This window comes from Centruroides vittatus, unplaced genomic scaffold (assembly GCF_030686945.1).
Source record: "Centruroides vittatus isolate TY-2023 unplaced genomic scaffold, ASM3068694v2 scaffold_2520, whole genome shotgun sequence".
NCBI lineage: Eukaryota > Metazoa > Arthropoda > Arachnida > Scorpiones > Buthidae > Centruroides > Centruroides vittatus.
Genome location: NW_027122689.1, coordinates 2647005 through 2670135, shown reverse-complemented (window position 1 = coordinate 2670135; position 23131 = coordinate 2647005). Strand labels below are relative to the sequence as shown.

The 23131-nt window shown below is 30.3% G+C and overlaps 1 protein-coding gene across 2 annotated transcripts in view; it reads right to left on the bottom strand.

Annotated features, from left to right (window-relative positions):
- Positions 1-23131, bottom strand: part of MFS18 (major facilitator superfamily transporter 18) — a 56415-nt gene extending 33284 nt beyond the window's left edge. For both annotated transcript variants that reach the window (XM_067285332.1, XM_067285331.1), the window contains exons 1-5: positions 22906-23131; positions 8393-8519; positions 6710-6920; positions 1571-1670; positions 1415-1488 (exon numbers count right to left, since the gene is read on the bottom strand). In XM_067285332.1, the coding sequence (XP_067141433.1) occupies positions 1415-1488; positions 1571-1670; positions 6710-6920; positions 8393-8519; positions 22906-22928 (535 nt within the window). In that variant the 5' untranslated portion in view covers positions 22929-23131. The remainder of the gene's footprint in view (positions 1-1414; positions 1489-1570; positions 1671-6709; positions 6921-8392; positions 8520-22905) is intronic.

Here is a 23131-nt window from a genome sequence, read left to right as displayed (position 1 = left end):
AATGTACAAAAATATATTTTAAAAAGTATTAAGCATCTTTTAAATGCATTCCTAATTCTAGTCATTAAAAGAATTTTGTAAAATAGTTTGTATGATAAATAGTTTTTTGAATTGAATGAAAGTTGAAACATTTCACTTTAAAATAATCATAGCATTAAAAAAAATCTTAATTTTTAAACTGTATTCTTTAAAACCTTTTGTTTTCAATCAAAATCAAATAAGTTTACTATACTATAATTGTGTGTCATTGTACAATCCTCCATTACATATTTAAAATCTTATTTGGTTTTGCATAACAAGATAATTCAATAAAATAGTTCAAAAAACTAACATTAAAATTATATATAAAAGTGAATAACAAACTGGCAGTTTTAGAAGAAGTTTGTCAGTAAAAAGGACAAAAGCTCTGGCTTTGATGAGTGCCCATTCCAAGCAAACTCTCCATTGCCACAAAATTTGTCAATTACATTTATACATAATTTTAATGTTAATTTTTTGAATTATTTGACAGAAATTTGTAATGTACAATCATTGTGCTTTACCTAAATGGTAATTCAATAAATTCAGAATTTATTGAAAATTTTTCTGCAAGAAAACAAGTTTATGACTTATACGCCGTCGATGGTTATGGCTTTGGCTTATATATGCTGGAAGAGAAGATCGGACTGAATGTCTGGGTAGCGTAACTGGCAACGCAACCGCACGGTAAGCGGGAGTTGCGGGTTCGAGTCCCACTTCGGCCCGATTCTTTTCTTCCAGTTTAATCTAAGTTTATTTAAATTATTAGAATTATTAATTTTAATAAGAGATGGAGCCTAATGCCTACCTCAAGTGCCAAATTTATTTATAATCTTTAATCGTTTATAGCCCGATTATTTACGGCAGTTGGTGATGTAACGGGTATATGACTTACACAGGGCAATTCAAAAGCAGCCAATAAAACTTTATGGGGCATTTGATTATTCAATTTACCACAAAAAAATGTTAACATACTCTTACCTGATTCTCAATGATAATCAAGTTAGAGAGAAATATATTTATTTCAAATTCCTACTATCCTAATTATTGCAATAGATCAGCTAATCTTATAAATCAAATAAACAATCGTATATAATACTGTTTGGAAAATGTGAACCAAAGTCCTGTATAGAAACTTGCACTGCACGGCCAAAGTCATTTGACTGCGTTTGACAACAGGGACTTGTAGAATTACACAAAAAAAAGATAATGTATAGCTTTTTTATCACCTTTCAAATGACTATTTAGTTCATAGAGTTCTTTCTCCAAGATGAAATCTATGTTATGCAAGCTTATGCAGATTTTTTTCCAGACACCAGTTATATACATACATTACAGAGATTATTGAATAAAAATTCTATAAAAATAATTAAACACGAAGAAAATATTTGCTTACCAAATGTTCTAAATACATATGGCCAGCCATATTTTTCTAAAATAAATGATCCAACACTTCCACTAAGGAGCATCCTATATAAATAATTTACTTTGTCTTATTTTATATAAAATCTTCATTACTAAAATTAATAAAATATAAAATAAAAAAGTTTACCCTACTGCAGGACCTGACGTTACGACGCTTGTGAAGAATGTTTTCTCTGAAGAATGTAAATTATTTGAAATAATACTTGCTATTGCAGGAAAATGAGCACCTGAAAAATAAAATCAAAATTTTTAATATTCAAATTTTTTTCATATATTAATTTTGTTACTTTTACAAAAATTTCTGATTTGCAAACATTAATGTATTTGAATTTTAAATATTCTTTAATAATAATAGACATTCCTCTCCTAACTTAAACTATTAATCCATGGATTCCTTGTATTATTTTAAGTATCACAGAAAATTAACATTGAAAAATTTATCTTCAGCTAATTTTTGTTGTATCTTTCTATCTGTTAACTTTAAATAATGACAGTATTATTTTTCTCCTCATTCAATATAATTTTTGTTTTTTTAAAAGTATTTTTGTTAAGCCCTGGTCACACTATGCAATTTCCAGCCACGCGGGCAACTGCAACCGCGACGGCTGTTCCCGTTAACTAATAATCCCCCCTCGAAAACCGGCGCGACTGCAACCGCAGATAGAAACAAAAAGTTTGTTCTACTCTTGCCGATTGCAAACACGCATCCAATCAGCAAATGCTTTTGTGCCATGGCAGATAGTTAGAGGATTTATATTTTTACAGGATCAAGATTGATTGAGCTTATTTGGGCTTATTCAGGCATTTTAATAATAAAAGTGGCTAAAATTCCATAAATACTATGAAGTAGAACGTAAAATGTCGGTAAACTCACAGAAGTAGTCAAAAACAAGCTACTGTAATTTTATTGGTTTATTATAGGATGACATGTTTCCATCAACGAACAATGTGTAACCACAAGATGATGTGCGCGACTCACGCTTGTTGCAGTCACAATCGCCTGCACGGCTGGAAATCGCATAGTGTGACCAGGGCTTTAGAGCTCAAGAATATTAAAAATATAGCAACTCCATCAACTAGATATAAGAAAAAGAGTAAGAAGAAAGTACAATAGAGGGAAGACAGAAAAAATTCCATAGCCATGATCAAAGACTTCCTGTACTCGTAAGGACAACTGAAGAACAAAATTTATATATTTTTTAACTTGATAAATAAACAATTTTATTTGTACTTATATTGCAAGAAAAATGTTTATGGTTATCATTATAACCATAAGCATTTTTCATCAGTTGTGTAACTGTTTATTCAATTTGTCACTTTTTACAAAATTAGCTATTTTATTTTTGTAAAACATGAAAAAGCTTTCATCTCTATAAGAATTACATATTCGGTACATAGGATGTCCAAAACGTTACTGGCAGTAAGAAATTAATAATGAAATTAAAATTATACATACAGTATTACAAAAGACATCTGTAAGTTGCCCAAAATATCATACAAACACACCTTTCATTTGTTTTCAGCACTAACTTTACACACAGAACAAATGTTTTTGGCCTAATTTATATGCCTGATTCAGATTAGAAGCTGTTCCAAAGGTAAAGGAACTATATTGTGTTCTTAAGTGGAACCATTCAAATATTCTGTGATGCTATTTAAGATTATGTTGTAATTTGGTATTTATATGTTTAAATAAACTTAAAAATTACATTGGATAATAGCATAAATTATAAAAATCTTAACCATATGGAAGTGGACAGTAAATTAAATGTTATCATTTGTTAGGAGTAATATTGGAGAGCAAAGCTTGACAAGCTTGTGAAATGTTAATGCAAAGCTCTTTGCTTGCCACCTAATAGATTTGAATGGCTTCAATTATTCCTAATTTTTGTAAATTGAATATTTTTCTTAACAATTTGGCTTCTCCCCAACAAGGAGACACCCAGGCTCACTTGTGTGAGATCCTAGGCTACAGTTTCTAAAAGTTAATATTTTATGTAAATAATCCATTAAATAAAGTCTAACAAAAAGCATAAATTTGGAAGAATCAATGAGCAAGTGGCAAGATTCTCTCAGTGATAACACTTCCTTTCTAGATGGCTCCTCTTTCTGAACAGTCACTCACCTAGGGATGTAAGAAAAGAAAATACAGGATTAGACAACAATGTTCGTCATCCAAATTTGGATTATGACCAAATTTGGATTTTTCATGATTCATAAGAAAGGAAAAGATATAAAAGAGAGAAAAGATCAAAACGATCATCCAGTTTGGCGGCCGCCAGTATCCAAGATAAGAAAAGATAGGTTGACTCCACCTCCAGACTGAGATCGCCGCTGCCACTGAAGATCATCCAACAAGAAAGCTGCATTTCCCAAGCCCCAGTCCAGTTACTGTCACTGAATTAATCATTGTTGACAAAGAGAAGAATAGAAAAACCTCCAATCCTTACCAGTACTTTCAGTTTATGAACTGTCACTTCCTGAACTCATTGGCCATATCGTCAAAGAGGTATCAACCCACAACAAAATTCTAACACCTCTCTTTATTGATATAGGTAGTTCTTGTTAAGATTGTGTTCATTTTAGATAATAATAGCTAATTGTATTAATCTGTCGATAATTGATTTTATGATTGTAGCTTAGATTATGTTTGTTTATTTTTAGGATTGTTTAGAATAAGTTTAGTTGTTTTATCTTTTAAAACACTACACTCATGACACCTTATAAATTTGCAGCCGTGTTTATTCGGTACAAACGAACGTTTTCGGTCGTGTTTAACGACCTTCTTCAGGAAATATCCAAAAAAATTCGAACACAACGAAAATTTGTAAAAACGAACAAACTTCGGAACGTTTTTTAAAAATTTTTTAAAAAACGTTCCGAAGTTTGTTCGTTTTTACAAATTTTCGTTGTGTTCGAATTTTTTTGGATATTTCCTGAAGAAGGTCGTTAAACACGACCGAAAACGTTCGTTTGTACCGAATAAACACGGCTGCAAATTTATAAGGTGTCATGAGTGTAGTGTTTTAATAAGATATGCAGTCTACGATGAGTTTTATCTTTATTTCATAGTTGAGTGCATTACTTGCAGAGCTCCCTGTCTCTTTTATCCCTCCTCCATTCCTTATCCATAAAGTCCAACATACAACACACTAGATAATATGGACAACAATTATTCAAATGGGTGCTCCCGAGAGAATAAAAATACAGGTAGTGTCAAATTCCTGACTCGAGAGGGTTGCTTTCAAGCTTGTTAACTTGCCTATTGGGCTAAGGCAGTTCTGTAATTACCTTTAGAATGTCATACTTGTGTTCTTTTAACCTTACCTCTATCAATGTATTAGTTGAGCCTATATAGGTTAGACATCTGCTGAATCTAGACAGTGGTTCCCAACCTTTTTTGACTTGCGTATCCCTTGACAGCCCATTTTCACTAAGTTTTATTTCATACGTTCGTCAGTGGCACCTTGGTAAATTATACAGTGCTGTACAATTAAATCTGAATAAAGTTTCTTTAAAATTAAAAAGCATTGCAGGAAGGACACAGATAAATACAATAAAATATAATTATATTTTTATTTAAAATTAAGCATCGAGTGCCATAACATCACCAAAGGCCTCAATGCAAAATCCAAATATTTTTATAATACATCTGTTGTTATTAATTTTTTCCCCACATACCTCTAAATCACCAAGCATGTATCCCCAGTTGGGAATTGCTGTTCTATAGGTAAGGTGTACACCCAAAAGGTTTTTTCTTCTGTGAATGTTTGTCCGATGGAAATTATTATTTTATAACATTGAAGAAAAAGTCTGCCCAAAAGGGACCACCATTTATTTTTTCTGTGTTCCAGACAATACACGTTCTTGGCGACTGACCTTTCTTTTTAGGCTGCTTGTTGCCAGAAGTTAAAAAAGTCCTTTTAAAAAAAACAAAATATATCCAATTAGGTTTTTTTCTTACTTTGATTTGATATTTCCTATTGGTTAACAACATGAATATTGTTAAAGGTCTTTTAAACACCATATCTATTTGTATATCATTTGCTATGTCAGTGTATATTTTGTGTAACTTAGTGTCAATTGTTACATGTTTACGATCTGGTTTTTGTTGGTTTGTTTCCTTATTTGACTTGTTTTTTAAACAGTTAGCTATTTCAGTAATGAGTTTTAAACTTTAGCCATGCTCTGTTGCAAGCTTTTTAATATGTTCAATATTTTGCCAGGTATTGACTATTCTAGAACAATGTGTGTAATTGAGTCTTCTAAATGCTGCTATTTTAAAATTCTTTGGATCATTATAGGTAGCAAGTATGAAAAATGAGGGAAATGTGGTTTGTGAAAGACTCGTGACTATTTTGTCTTCAGAGAGCTCTATTTCTATGACATACCATGCAGAAAACAAGATGATTTTGGGATGATGAAACAATTCTGAAATATCATTGAATAGAAAGCAATGAATCGTCACTGTCAAAATGTAATAGATTTCCACTAGTATAAATATTTGTATATGATTTTTTTTAAAAAGAATTAGTAAAAATACATTTAATTCTAATTGTAGTGTTTGTATTTAAATACTATAATTATGATTTCATCATAGTAATGGTAATTTCCATAATTCAAAATTTTCTTACTAAAAAAAGAACCTCTCCTCAAACTCTACCATATCAAGTGATCAAGAGTCAACAGTATCAAAATTTTTTTATTTCCTATTCATTACAGATTTAAATGTGTAATGAGATTAGGTGGATAAAGAATGAAACTCGATATATTCAACCCAGATAAGCCATGAAAAAAATTCATGAGATTCCAATTCATATTCAAAGCTAAATCTCACAACACCAGGCAGACACTTTCGGTCATCCAGCCAGCAAACATTCATATTTAGATTACTAATAAAAACAGGAACAAAATACAAACAACTTAATATCATCACAAAACCAATTTTTTGCATTTTCTTTTTTTAATATTTATGCCTACTTGGGCCTTGTATCAGAGTCAGCACTTATTGTATGGAATGAAGAAAACACTAGGTAGATTCCTTAAACCTTTTTATTTTTTCAATAAAAATTACCTAGTGTTTTATTTGTAGCATACAATAAGTATAAGTCCTAACTATGATACAAGGCCCAAATAGACAAATATTAAAAAACAAAATTAAGATCAAGAAACTGCTTCTACCAATTATTTGCAATTTTTTTTATTAATTCAATAAATAATTAACCTATTATTAATGTCATAAAATATATTATAAACTTCACTATACCTTGAAGAGCACCAATAATAGTCCTTCCCAAGACTACCAGCCAGATATTCCCTGATGTCGACGAGATCATTTCGGGAGTAAAAAACGTCAATACCGACCATCCGATGGCCACTATCAACAGAACCCTTTCTCCGCCAATGCGGTCGCTTATATAACCTCCGAGTACCTGCGTCATCATATAACCCCAAAAAAAGCTGGACAACACGGTACCCTATAAAAAAGTTTTCATATTTCTTTTTAATAATAAAATTAGATCAAAGATTAAATGTCATGTAAATTTAATAGTTAATGTTAAATACAGAATAAATTTAATTATGCCACTGTTAAAAAATAATTTTAATTTTATCCAAAAGAATATCTCTGTTTGAAACTTTGTGGGGGGAAAAAAGTAAAGATTACAAAGTTAATAATATTTACTTTATAAAAACCCTGTTTAATGTTAAAATAAATTTATAATTGACTGATAATTTAGTTTTAATAAAATAAATGACAGACTTCAATTTTAAAAAGATATAACTGAATATTTCTAATTATCAAATGTTAGATTACATAACTTTATTTAGATTTTTGCATAGTAATTTTGCAATATGAATTGATTGAATTTTTATACAAGAAATAGTGACTATTTACAGTTCAACTTATTTATAACAACTGATTTGTATAAACAACATTTTAAGATAACACTTATAGAAATGTATATGTCGTCAAATTTAATTTTATTGCACAATCCAATAGAATCAGCAAATTTAGAGTAAAAATTGAATGATAATATAAAGTACGACCAAGAAAATTAAATTTATATTAGATTGCATATTTATACATTTATTACCTTTTAACTAAAAAACAGTCATTACTTTTTCCTGTTTAAACTAAAAAATTCAGCCATATTTTCACTTCTACTAATTTAAATAGGTTTGAAACAATCTCTTGGTTAAAGTATTAAGTTGAACAATTGATAAATATTCAAAATTCTTTTGGGTTCAGATTTTTTTTTTTATGAAAATGTTCATTCAATATCTACAGAGACAAACCATAACTAAACAGACACCCTGAATGTCAGCAAATGCATGAGGCAATATTAACTTTAAAAAAAAAACACTTTTGTTTAGAGAAAGATCTTCTTGCAATATTCTCCAGTGGCCCAATGGACAAAACATCCACTCAGTGGATGATGGAGCTCCTTGTCACACTGTCAAGAAGGCCCAGAATCGATTGCAACCCAAAGCATTCGCAAACTTCGATGGGTCAGTTGGTCACGCTACACAAATCCCATCAAACACATCTGGAATCTGTTGGATTAAGAAGTGCAACAACATTCATTAAAACCTGCTTCCTGTGGAGAACTTGTAGGTTATTTGCATGCCAAGCAGGCAACATTTCAAGGGCCAACATAACAGAACTCAATGATTCCATGCTCAACCAGGTTAAGGATTGTGGTTTTAATATGTGTATGTGGCATTTGTATCATGTGGATACCGTGAAATAAAAGACAGTGTCTGAAGATAAGGGTGCCTATTTACTTATAGGTTGTCACTGAACTTTGGGATTTCTTTAAACCAAAACATTGTTTCAGATTTTATAATAAAATTATTCTCCCCTTTGGAATTTTATAATTCAATTTCCAACATCAAACATTGTTATCAATAAAAGTCATGCATAATAAAATTTATAGAACATTTATACCGAATCGGTCTTACTCCAATCATAATATCTGGATACCGAAGCGACCGTTATTGGCATGGTCATTCTGGCAGCATATAAAATTAAGCAACTCGAAAATAAAATAGACATCCATAGATGTTTCTCAGCTCTGAAAAATAAAAAAGTAAACACAAGAATTTTAATTGTTTCCATTCCTATTGGAATTATATTACATAATTAACATTAAATGTAGAAAAATAAATACTAAAATAATAAGTTGTTGTTATGTTTAGATATTAAATTTTAAGCAGTTGAAAAAAAATATAGGAAGCAACTGGATGGCAATTCGTGATTATCATCCCAGGAACTGTAGTTCAGTGAGTGTTTTAGTATAATTAATTCTAATTTTCAGCTTTATTTAGTTAAAATTTAATTATTTTATGTAAGATAATTGTGAATTTAGTTATAGAATCATTAATTTAAAATTTTGTTATAACATTTATTTTGATTAAAATATATAATTATGTTCATTAATTAATTATTCCAAGATTATATTAAATACATTAAATACAGTAAAATATCAATTTAATGGACTAATTCAGACAGGTTAAAAGAAAATTGACAAATTAGTTATTTACATAAGTAAAAACAGATGAACTGTTTTGTGTAATTAAAATTAACTATATATGAAAAGTTTAATTTCACAGAAAAGTTTTCTATATTTATTATTGTTTATATACTTACTGTAGTTCTGAAACTGTAACAAACAAATTTACAATCTAAATCAAAATAAATAGACAAATATTTTTTGGTAAATACATTTTAATTGTATTTAACTAAACAAATAATGTTCTTAAAAAGAAAACAAAATGTACACTTGACAAAACACAAAAATTTCCTATTTATTTGTCTTCGGATGACGACGATGATATATCGAGATACACTCATTGTGGCTTAAAGTTAAGAGCAGTGACTCTTGGATTTGAAAATAATAATAGTAATCTATTAATTTAATTATATATAAAAAGCATTTTAAAATTAACAGGATATTAATTTTCATATCATATATGACATATAGACCCAAAATTTCTCTGTTAAACCGTTTTTACTGTACTTTCAAATATTGAGATATATGTATAACATTCACAATCATGCAACCAATATTATGTATAATGCTAACAACTGGTAAAATTCAGGAAATAGATGAACTTTTTTATTAGAATTAGAAGACATCAAAAGATAAGCAAGTATTGCTTTACATTATGACTACATTTTTTTGTCATAGCCATTCTATCCTAAACCTTAGAAATTACGTCAATTTTGTTTGAAGTCTGTGACATCTGAATTTTAATAGAATGAATTGCATTTGATCTCATTGTAATGAACAGAAAATAATTTTCATGTTTTGACATCTCTTGAAAGTTCTCAGTTAAATAATTCATCTTTCATAAGAAATGCATTTTAATTCAAGAATATATACAAGGTCTTCCAAAATAAATTCTATCATTTTAAACTACTGTAATCGTGTTAATTATTATCTGAGAAGTATGAAATGTACACCAATCAATAGAGTAACCGTCCATGTTTCATCTCTTATCTGGGTAAGATTCAAGCTCTGAATGAGGGGTTTCCGACCCCATGAGAATTGTAGACCCCTACACGAGTACCCTATACGAGTGTGAGGGGGCCGAAGAAAGAAATTTCAAAATGGAAAACAATTATATGAGATATATCTCATTATCATCTCCATTGCTGTCTGGACTGCAGAGTGCTAACAGTCAACAACATGTGGAAGCAGTTGAGTCAGAGATTGATGCCTCGTTCACAAATAACACAACCTGTTTATTACACAATTTAACTTATCATGAAAGTACTATTGTCATGAAGGTTAAAGTCATTGTAGATTTTGGTGCATAGTATTCAAAAGAAAAAGAGGAAAGTCCAGCAACAAAGGTGGTTTCCTATCACTAACTAGATGTTGCATTCTAAGACCAGTTCTCGAACAGGAAACGATGTCTGGTGAATGCAAATCAGAATTTCTGATGTTTCTTTCAACAAAGGTCTATAACTTTCAGAGGATACATTGGAAAAGGATGAAGATGGAACTTTGCAGGAAACCCTCCAGTGAGGGAAACAGCCTTGCGGGACACCACAGCAAGAACCTAGTGTCCTTGTGGCCTGGGCTTAAATATCTTGTGGTCTTGCAAATCATTTCTTTATTGGTTATTAATTCCCTTTCTCGGTTCTTAGTCTTTCTCTGTTACCATGTGAAATTGGACCAGATCAGTTCCTAAGAAAGACTATTGTTTATTAATACAATTCGACACCGTCTTTCATTCAGTGTTGAACGAACCTTGTACCTTAACTAACATTTTCTTTTTTTGTTCGTCTTGTCTTATAAATAATTTAATTTACTAATTTTTCTCCCTTTTTTACTGCATAGTTTTAATGTTAAAATAATTTTATTTTTCTCCTTTTCCTTTATAATTTAGTTTGCTTAATTTTAATTAATTGTGAAGATCAAGATTTGTTTTTGTTTGAATATATGACAATAAGAATGTTTTTCATCCCAATCCAGAGCCTCCCATGAGCAAAAAAAGTCAAACAAACCATACCTGTACATGCAACCCTTTGCGAGATATTCACCTCCAAAGGTCAGTTTTTAACATGCATCAGTATACTGCCTATTCTCCATGCTCCACATCATAAAGGCTCACTATTGCTTGTGCCTTGACCAATGCTCCACATGTAGTTGTGCACTTCAGTGTGAGCAATAGCAAGCATCTCAGCACCCAGGTGGAGCCTATCGCCCTATCCCCTAAAACTATATAACATCAAGTACTCCACAGACAGTCAAGTGGGCTACTTGAAGCCAGCCTAGTCACATGGGCTAAATAGTTAAATGTGATAGTTTCAGTAGAGCAACACAACTCATAATCTTGTGCAACCTGATTTTGGAAGGCTGCATCTCACAAAGGGTTGCTTAGAGGTGTGATTCCTTTGACTTTTTTGCTCCTATGTGTATGCTCTACCACTCTGATAAGGTCCCAACCATCTTTCAGAGTTTGAACTGATCCCTCATCTTCATTCAAACATCTTGTTGTCTACTACCTCTAGGAAGCATCATAAATGAAAATTTTGGTTCACACCACACAAAGAAGAAATTTTGTGTTCTGCAGTTCACAAAGTTAAAATCGCTTGTCATTGTGCAACACAAATAATCCGCAGGAACTGTAAAATTGTGGTTATTGTGGAAGGAATGATTACAGATATGCCTTAGCAAGCATAGGAAGAATCAATATGAGTATTGGTTGGATATGTGCTGTCTACATATTGAGAAATTGTAATGGATAAATGCAAAAATTACAGTTTTCCAATGTTTTAATATATGTTACAATGTTCTCAGATAATAATTAACATAATTACATAATTCAAAACAGTATCATTCTTTTTTGAAGACATTTTGATGAATCAAATTGTATTACAAGAAAAATTATGGTGAATTACAAAGGAAACTATTAAATATCTTTCAGAATGAAAATAAACAAAATGTATAATTAAAGAACTATTTATATACAAATATAAACATCTCAAGCCAAATAATTATATTAAAACCAAACAATTTCTAGATTGGGCTATATTCTTGCTACTGTTAATAATTAAATGCTAAGTAATTTGGCCTAGAGGTAGGCATTAGACACCATCTCTTATTGAATTTCATAATTAGAATAAATTAAATTAATATTTGAGCCACTTATTTGCCAAATCAATTAATGCCACAAAGTATAAAAATTGAGAATATAAATTATTTTTAAAAATTCCTTTTAAAGTTTAAATTAAAATAAACATTGCAGAATGTATTATTCAGTTAAAATTTCCCCCAGATTAGGAAATGCCATTACAAATATAACGTTTATTGTTATAGCTTTATTCATTACTGTTGAAAAATGATAAGTTTATTATTACATTGCTCTACACTGTCTCAATCAACTTGTCAGGCTGATTCGGAAGAAGCTATCAATTGTCCTGTGATATTTCCTTTCGTATATGCAATAAATAAATAAACTTAGTTGAGACAAGGTACAGTGTTCAATTTCGAAATTGTTTTGGTATTGCAAATACGCTTAGATTAAAATTCGTCTTGCAAATTAGCAATCGAACAAGAACTTAATTTGTTACAGTGTATCTCTTTTATTATAGAAAAACTTTAACCTCGGTTCCACAGAAGCCAAGTTAATTTACACGTTAAGGCAGTAAGAAAAACAAATTATAACTGCACATTTTTAATCAGGAAAAAAAACGTAATGGCAGAGAAACTATCCAATAATATCGAACAGTAGAAAGGTGAAATCACTCCGTGTTGGTCCAATTAAGATTCCGGTTTACAGGTTTCCCAAATAAAGGAGGCCCTCTGCCAGAAAGTTCTTTCTAAAATCAATAATTTTATTTCCTAACAGAGTCTTCCGAAATATCTTGGCCCACTTCCGGTCAAGCAGCGGCATTTTGCCATTCTCTCTCTTCGTTCATGCGTCAAAGGGCTGAAGTGTCTTCCCAGGGCCGGGGTCCTCACACGTTCTCCCATGATTCGATGTCCATCTCCTTCACTTTCTCATATTTGGATTCCAGAGTCACTTTCTGCTTCTTCTTCAGCTCGCTCTCTCCAATTTCTCTGTTCGATATGAAGCCACTTCTCTGGAATTCGTATCTCAAAGATCTGAACTGTTTTAAACCAAACGATCCTCCTATCAGCAGTATAAAAAACGGTAATCCAAATCTGAAGAAGGGTTTTCTCTTGGAACGGCGAAACAAATTCAGAGCCGAATCCAACCAATTACTCATGTTGATAAAGACAACCGACCACACTTTTAGTACAACTTTGTTCCTGCCTACATTATAATACTCGTCCTATAATAAACAGACAGCATCGTCAGATTTATAATATAAAATGAACAGTCACTTTACTCTCTGAGTAAAACCCAAAGTGTGATGGTAGGTAAAACACATGAGCGATTGCAGAATGTTTTATTATATATCAAAATTTTATATATATAAAATATATAAAATTAGTTACACGAAAAATTTGAAAATAATAATGATTGTATTAAGGATTTACAAATGGAGTTAATCGATTTGGCCTGTGAACGGCTCATTTAATATTAAAATATATTAATTTAATTCTAATTATTAAATTTAATACACAACAGTACACCAAACTAGTTAGACAACAGAAATATTTAATATAATGAACCAAATTGGTGTACTGGTATGTTTTTAGATAGTATATATCAGTTCTCCAGAGTTTAATATCATTTATATAAATGATCTAATCTGGTAATTATTTGGCTTTAAAGACTTATTTTTAAATTTAAAACTTTTTTCAAAGTGAATTTGTAGTTTTCCTTATTGATACTGACTACATTTGTATATTTAAAATGTATTTTAAGCAGCTGTGCCATGAACAGCACCTGCTTTGAACAGATGTTTCTCACAACCCACTTCTCAACTTTATAATCAGTATAAAATATACATATTTTATATTAACTCATTTATATATTAAATATCATATTTATGGCCATTTAATGATTTTACAAATATTACATTTCTCATTTAAAACAAAAATAAATCTGTTCATCTGTTTAATGGGGATGTAATCAGAAATTCTGTGTGGATGTCAGCTGCATGGCTGATGGCTTGTGTAGACTTAGCATAAGTCTACTTGTGATAGGTAGGCAGATTACCTACCTATGTACAAACCACAAGCCTACCTAAAATAGGTAAGCTACTGTAAAAATGCAATAGCCCAAGATCACTAGCAACATATTATTGTGCAAGAAGTTTCTATATTCTTATGACAGCGCCTTGCATGTCATATACAAAACGATGTTACACATGACAATGCCTCAATAAAATAAACCAGCAACAAGTTGCTCAACTTTCTGGCAACATTTGAAATTTTGGTGGTACCATCTGTTGTTATATTTTATTACAAAAAATTTTTATATTTCTATTATAAAATGGCAAAAACCTTAATTTTGAGGGTAGGGATGAGTTTTATAAAAAATTATAAATACTAATAATAAGTAAAATCATCCTTAAGTCTGACTCTGCTGGAGATACATATGACCCCCCCCCTTATCGTCCCACCACCTGATTTTTAACCACCAAAATTTAATAGCATCAATTCCCCTAATAAACAAACCTCCCTGCAAAATTTCAGAAATTTTCAACAAAACGCACAGGAGTTATTTAGCTTCAAATAGGATGAACAAAATTGTGCCCCCTCACACACTAACATCCATCATAAAGAAATTACCCCCAAATTATTTTGCATTTCTTGACATTTCAAGGTATCCTCAGCCCAAAAAGGTAAAAACTGGGGAAGTCATTTTTCTGCTGGATCATCACACTTTTCCTTTTTTATAACAACTGGGAAAGTAAAAATGAAAAATCTGAACAAAAATAAGCATATATTTTATTTTTTACGAATATATTCATTATACCAATAATTCATTTTTACCCATATATACTTTATATTGTACATATTATATATAAAAGTATATACATATACTGTACTTGTTTTTGTTCAGATTTTTCATTATAAATGTATGATTAAATAGCACATTAAATGTTCAATTAGGAAGTTAAGAGGAGAAGATAATTTAACTTAAATTATCTCATAGTCCTATTGTATATAAATTTTTGTTACAAATTTCATCTAACATTTTAATTTTAAATCAAGAGACCTTTTCAATTATTTTCTACATAAAATTAGTCAATAAAAACTATTACCGTATATTTCTGCAGATAAGACAAGGTATAAATTTTTGTCAAAGTTTTATAGTTTTAGCATATATCTATCCTATAAAATACTCCCAAACTATCAACGACCTATGAATTTAGTTTAGACCAGCAATCATCATTTGGATAATCATACTGTAGCGTATATGAAATTATGTCCTATTTGTAATTTTTCGAATGAACAAATTTTATTTTCTTGCATGTGGCAACACTGCCTTGCGATTGTTGCAAACATTCGCACTGATTCGGGCATTTGGGTAATGACCTTGACTATTCACAGAAACATTGTATGGGCTATTCTATTTTGTGGACATACACTACACTCTACTAGTAAATAATTACAGTTTGTCTATTTTTTTTATAATGGTTTTAATTTATATAAATTTCAATCTAATTTATTTTTGGTATCTGTCTTATAAGATGACCCCAGATTTTGGGGATTTTTTTAATGATTCAACTATCATCTTATCTGCAGAAATGTACAGTATATTTATTAACTGATTATGCATTAGAAGAACATGTCTCTACAGGATAACTGATCAAGTTAAACCAATTGTCTCATAGATATGTATTAAATTTACACAACTCTTTATTTATACATTAATAATACAACCTTAACACTAGAAGTGTCAGATCTGTGAAGTAGCTATAACCACTATTACTGGTCATTATGAGTGGTTAATGTAATAATGGAAAAAAATTCATAGGAAATTTTCATTTATAAAAATAACAGTATCTAACTGTTTTTTAAATGTAATTATAAGTACATTGAAAACATATAAAACTTTTGACAGTGTAGACCTCTGGATTAGGGTTTCTTATTTCCCAGTCTTTTGCTTGTCCCGGGATTCCGGGATAAAAGTGAACTGTTTCCCGGGATCCCGGGAAATCCCGGGATATAATAAATTATTTTTAAAATATAAAAAATATCTTGAAATCGAATGATATCATTATTTTTCATTTTTTAAAGTAATTTAAGTGTTCTACAACCTCCAAAATCGTATTAATAATGATGTGTAAAATATGTATTAAAAATACCTTTGAATTACGTAGAAAATTCACAAATAAAAAAAAATTTGTTAAAGTTTGTTCGAAACTGCTTATAACAAAAATTGCCTACGAATTGAGTTAAAAATTTAAAGAAAAAAAACTGAACTTTGATCAAACTTCTAACTTAGAAAATGATATTTTTTATTTAAATAAAACATAATACAAATATTACTGTAAATTTTTATAATGAGATTTTAAGAAACAAAGATGGTCGGATACTCCGATCACTCAATCTGGTTCTTAATTTGGTAATAAAAAGTCCTGCTGCCGAGAATGCCCTTTCTGATTCAATCGATGTGGGTGGAATCGTTTTTAATGCATTTAACAGAAGACAGATGATGTGTGTTTTTTCACCTGTAGCCTCAAAGATTTCTATTTCGTTCTCGAGATGCGTTTCAGTACTGCTTTTGTTGTCCACTTTTCTTGATCTGTCTATCTCAGCTTCTTTGATAGCAGCATCAAGCTTTTCAGCTAAAGTCATTGCAGATGAGCTTGCGACATCTGGTAGTTGATCTGTATCACCGGAAGTAGAATCAGTAGATACTTCAAAAAGACGATCTAACATCTGTTTTGCTGATAAAATTAACATAGTCTTGGTTGGTAAGGCTGGCAAACTTTTTCACTTGGGAAAGTTGAAACTTTTCCATAATTCTTTCCACTATTGAGATATTGTATGAGGCCAGTCAGTTTTACATTTCTTCTCTCTGCTATGCATTGAATAAACGACTCTTTTAGTCTTCTTGAAAAAGGTGTGTTTAGTTGATTTAACTCATTTATAATAAAAGAAAAAATACCTTCCGATGAAAGTAAAGTCGATCCTCTGTTGCCAAGCTTTTCTGCTCCAGCTTTTAATGGCTGCAGTGATGCCACGATGTCACGAATTACAGTAACTTCTTGTTTGTCAAGATCAAAATTGTCCGTATCTTTATTACAGTCAATGATTGCTTTCGATATGGATGATCTTATTTTAATAAATCGCTCTAACATGGCTAAAAGGCTATTCCATCGGGTTTTGGAATCCAGAAATAAGTGCAAATTTTTCCCATGTTCCTGTTCAACGTATTTTTGTAAGATGTTATTCTTTAAAGGTGATTTGCGAAAAAATTTTGCTAGTTTTCTAACCTTATTAATGATTTGAGAACAGACTATTTCATTACCTAGTGTCTCATGTAATTCAAATGAAATATCTATATCGAAAGGATCTTCAGCCAAACGCTCACACAAAACACTTTCAAAATCAATACTATAACTAAAGTCTTCTTCATCTTTCTCAATATCATCATTGCGCTCTTCAACTTCAGTTTGAATTTCTTCAGAAAGAGGGACTGCTACTGAAGTGGTTGACTTTTGGTACAAAACATCACATACCGCTAAATGAATTCCGTGTGCATAACATAACTGATGCTCACATTCAATTAACCTTCCAAATTTCACCATTACAGCTGCACCATCAGTAACACAGGCTTAAATTAAATATAAATGCATTCCGGCATTCTGACAGTTTATGAGTTAATTATACTTTCTATTTGTAAAATTTCTTCAATCTTAACACAAAATAAGAAAAAAGTGAACTTTTAAAAAAATTGCGGGATTTCCCGGGATGAGAAAAATTTCCCGGGATATTTCCCGGGGTAAAAAAACAGCCGGGATCCTGTTTCAGAAACCCTACTCTGGATTCTTGAAAGAAAAGTCTTTAACAGTGGTTTAAGAGAAGCTCCTTTATGATGGATAATGTCATATTTGTCAAACCATAAATATCACGTAAAGGTTGATAATAATAAAATTGTTCTTATAAAGTTTTGTTCTTATAATAGTATACAATTATTTGTGTTGCATGAGCACATTTTCCACAAACAAATTTTTTACACTTTGTGCATAAATCTATGGTTTTATTTTCTCATTTGACAAATATATCTTTTTGCTGCCGATTTTTTCTGGGTTTAAAATATTTTTAGAGATTTGGTTCTGTTTTCTTAAACTTGCATATTGTTCAGATAATTCTTTTGAAAGTTATAATATGTACTTTTATCTTTTCATGTTTTCCCTAGTAAGTTCTTTATAAATTGCAAATGCATTAATAGCAACATCAAGGATGTTATAAAAGACTTACTGTATATTGGCCATCTTCTAGAACTTGCTTTCGCCAAATATTTTACCATTTCACTATTTCACACAGTTACAAAATAATACTGTTTCTGGTTTTATTTGTAATGGAGACAGATGCAAATAAACTGAACAAAATTAACTCCATCATGTTAACTGGATTGATAACTAAGTTCACCAATCAAAACCTTGACAATCCAGTAAATTATTTACTGGATTGTCAAAGTTTTGATTAGTGTACTTAGTTATTGCATGTAAATTTCTTAATAAAAAAACAGTTTTATTTGCTCTTCCCTGATCTATTGTTAAGAAGTAACAGTTATTTCATTTACAAATAGTAATAATTGATAAGTTGACCATTTCAAATTACTGATGAAAAATTCAACTCGATATACAGTTTTAAGACATAATTTTATAAAAAGTCAGAAGATATAATTGTGAAATCACAATAATGAAAACTACAACAGCAAAATAATGAATACAGTCAAAATAACCAGTCTGGTAGTTATTTTAATAATAAATACAGTGGGCAATTGGTTAATGAACATAATTCATTCCAAGACTTTGTTCGCTATCCGAATTGTTCGTTAACTGATTATCAATTTACCATAGGTTTTTATGGGAATTTGATTAATTCGTTCCGGAGACCCCAAAAAATAAAAAAATATATACTTTCTTACTATGTTTATTTATATGTAATAATAAAAATACATATATACACAGTCTTGCATTTTTATTAGTCATGTTTTTTCCATTTGTGGGAGTTAAAGAATCTGTCTAATGTCGATTGCTTTTCTCTCTTCTTCAGGATTTTTCAGAAGTAATTAATAGCATTGTAATTGTAGAGATCCCTAAGCCTATTAACCTCAATCTGGTTTGGATGTCATTCTAAGACCGTCATTCTGACATTCTCTCATTTCTTCAAAAGATCTTTAATAGCAGATATCGACATTAATTCTCTTTTTCAGAAGAAAAACATATCTCGCAGAGTTTCTTGGTGTTCTTCATTCAAGAGTTGTTGACATTCTTCTGTTGTCAGATCAGTTTCAAGTTCCATTATGAGCTTTTCAATGTTCTTTATTTCTCAGATGTGATTTTTGTTACACCTTTAGCTGCTTGAATCATCTTGATTATACTGTATCTTTCTTAGATAAGGTTGAACTGTGGCCTACTGTAGACCTGTTCGAGCCATACTGCCCAGCGACATCAAACATCATCTGCCCACTCTCTACCTTTGCTATTATACTCTCATCTTTCGAAAATAAAAACCGAAACAAAACTTAACGAATGCCTGCCCGACAGTCTTGCGAATACTATAAAAAAGTTGTTCCTGTCAGAAAAATAAAAGGCTAGAATTACAAGGGAGAGTTTCAAAGTTTGGAGGAATACTATCTGACAGGGTTGAGCATCAATGTCGACATCTCCCGCACTCCAAAAAGTTTCGAATTGTTGCCCGAAGACAAGAGAAGACCAATTGGTATTCATTATTTTATGTCACTTCTTCTTGTGTTTGTTCTGTGAAGTGTTTGTTATGCGATCATGTGTTCATTGTCTGAACATAAAAATCTTTTATGAAAGTGTTTGTTATCCGATTTGTTCGTTAACCAATCACCCACTGTATATCATTATTGCATTGTAGAACAACAATCATTTAATTATATGGTAAAATAAATTTATCATCATATTTAAAAAAAAAAAAATCAAATGGCATTTCAGTATGACTCTTTAAAATTATAAAAAGTACAACCTATGCCCAAAGTAGATTCAAAAATGCAATCAAACAAAACTAGATAATGCCTTAACACAATCTGCTAATAAATCAGTAAAGCATGTTATGAAAATAAATATGTTGGATCATTAATGAGATAAAATTTGCACTTTATGCATTTTGTATAATCCAACCTTTCAATAGTCTATACAATTATATTTTATGAAGATATTTCATAACATTAAAAGCAATGTCCTGTTTTAACGTTTCTTGATTTAATGCATAGGCCTATCTCAATTATACATTCATTTTTGATTGTCCCAACTTCTATCACTCCATAAAAACAATAGAACTTAGACTTCAATTTAGCATTTCTCAATTCTATGTTAAACTTTGATTTTAAGTGAATTTTTTTAACTACATACCCAAATGTGATTTCAACTTAATGTTCACAGGATAAAAGGATATTGAGTGATTTTTGTCCTAATTCAGAAGAAATTATTAAATAGAGTGTTTTACTTTATTTAATAAAAAATCCTCATTTAAAAGGCAAATAAATAATATCATTTAACTTGTTAAACATATCAAATGTGCAGTGACTTTTCAATGTCTGTTTAATTCATAAGATACTTAAATTTCAAACTCTTCACAAATTGATCAATATGATTGATTGAATATTGCCAATAAAATAACTTAAAATTTACAGTACATCATTTTCTCTCATATTTGCAAATTAATTTCTAAAACACAAAAATGATTTTCACTTGAAATTTTTTCAAGAAGAAAACAATGCGAAGTTTTTATAATTTTATTAATCTTAAATCTGAATTGAAAATGCTTCCACCTGAGCTTTAGAAGATAGAAAAAAATTGATAAAGTCTATAAAGTCTAAAGTCAAAGTGATAAAGTCTAAAGAGTTCATAGAAATAAACAAACTCGAGAATCACGGTTACGACACGAAATCTCACAGAGACTTCTCGACTAAATAATTCAATGGAAATGCATCAGGAGTAATATAAAATACTAGAACAAAAATTGATTTATTCGAGTATATTTCAGTTAACAGTACCCACTGCTACTAACTTGTATGTAAGACATAGTATCAATGCAAAAAGCTCAAATAAATCTATTTGCTTACTTTGTATTTCAGATAGTGTATTCTGACAATTCAGCAAACCAAAACACTAACAAGATAAGGAATTCTACTGTTTTTATTACAGAATAAATGTTTTTTGAGGCTAACTGCCCAGGCATTGCATCTCCAAAGCGTTCTAATGATGCATACATTCTGTTTCATAATTGTATGTGTCAAATTAGAACTCTGGAGATCTGGTGCTGAGAGAGTGGGTCTCAAAACATTTTATCTATAATAAAAACAGTAGGACTTCTTATCTTGTTAGCATTTTGGTTTCCTAACTTCTGCTATGGAGTTGATAGGAGATGTATTTTGGTTGAATATATTTATCTTTAAATTGATTTAAATAAGTTTAATACAAAAATATTTTATTGTTAGAATGTAATAGCTTCTATGTAAAATGTTATATGTATCTTTAAAAAGTTATGAAATATATTTTATTTCTAAGCAATTGTGTAAGAATTTGAATGTATCTATTTAATTTCTACACTACAGTTCCACAAGGCTATAGATTTTTTGGGAGCATTATTAAAATTTCAAATATAAATTTCCTTCAATCAACAATGAGAAAAAGTTTCTAAGATTCTTATTTTTTTAATAATAAATATCAGTTATAAAATAACTTTAAAATAAAATAGTCAAATATTTAATTAAAAATGCCAGTTTCTTATAGTTTACATATATTTTAAAAAGTAAAAAATTAATATAAAATACAGAAATGCAAAATAATTTTTCAAATTATTAAATAAAGAATATTCAAAATAAAATAATATTTATATGTATATAATAAATAAAATTATAACTGCAGAACACCATTCATATACTTTTTATTACACGGACCATTAGCATAAATATATTCAAAAGTCAATAAGCAATTCCACATTTACTATTCTCAGGAAACAATAAAGCAATAAACTATTAAACTTCAATGAATGGAATAAAATAGAAACACAAAATTGTCTATGAATACTGTTGTTGTACATTGAATAAATTTTCAATCAAAACTCAAAATGTTTTTCTTTTTTTTTTTTTTTTAAGAACCGCTGTTTTATTTAGTAGAACTTACTTTTAGACATTTTGTATCAGTGGCGTGTCATAGCTTTGCGAAGCCCAGGCAAATACAAATTAGAAGACCCCAGTTACGACGTTCAAACATTTTTCTTCGGGGGAGATTTCGGGGAATTCTCCAAGATCCGCGTTCGTTTTTTAACGCAACCTCCGTGCCGGCACAGAGGTTGCATTAAATCACGCCGGCAATTTCGGGTTCCCAGATAAGGCCAAAGTTTAAATTTCGATACTTTTACTACAATAATAGGTTCGTAAAAGCTCGGTCCGGGGCCCACCGACGACAGGACCCGGGCAGTTTCCCTTTTCGTCCGTAGGATAATGCGCCACCATTTTGTATAAATATACAATTATTAAAAAATAACTAAAAGTAGCATCTACCTTTTATTTTAAAGCCCAGAACACTATGTTATATATAATTTATATGTTATAACAAATAAATATAATATATAGTATAGTGTTTATGGGCTTGTAAATAAAATAAAAGGTAAATGTTATGTGTATATATTACATAAAGTAAATCACAAGTAAAATTTTATATATTTAGAAATTACATAAAATGTAAGTAAATTAGTAGTAAATTCTATATAAATTAAAAACAGAAGTTGGTACGGACTGAACTATTTACAACCGACAAAGAAGTACCATAATCATATTTGAAAGCGATCAAAGATATTAAAATAAAAGGCAACTTACGGGTTCCAGTATTTTTTGTCCATAATTGATTACTTTAGCATGAATATCGATTACTTAACGTGTTAAAGACGATTGATGGCGCGTACGCTTGCGTTTTATTCGACGGGAAACTGAAATTTTCGGAAGCAATTTTCATTTTTTGCCGCTTTTTGCTAATTTCCGAGTCGGAGAACGAGAATTAACCGGTCGCAATCGTCTGTCGGCAGTCGTAAAGTAACTAACTTGC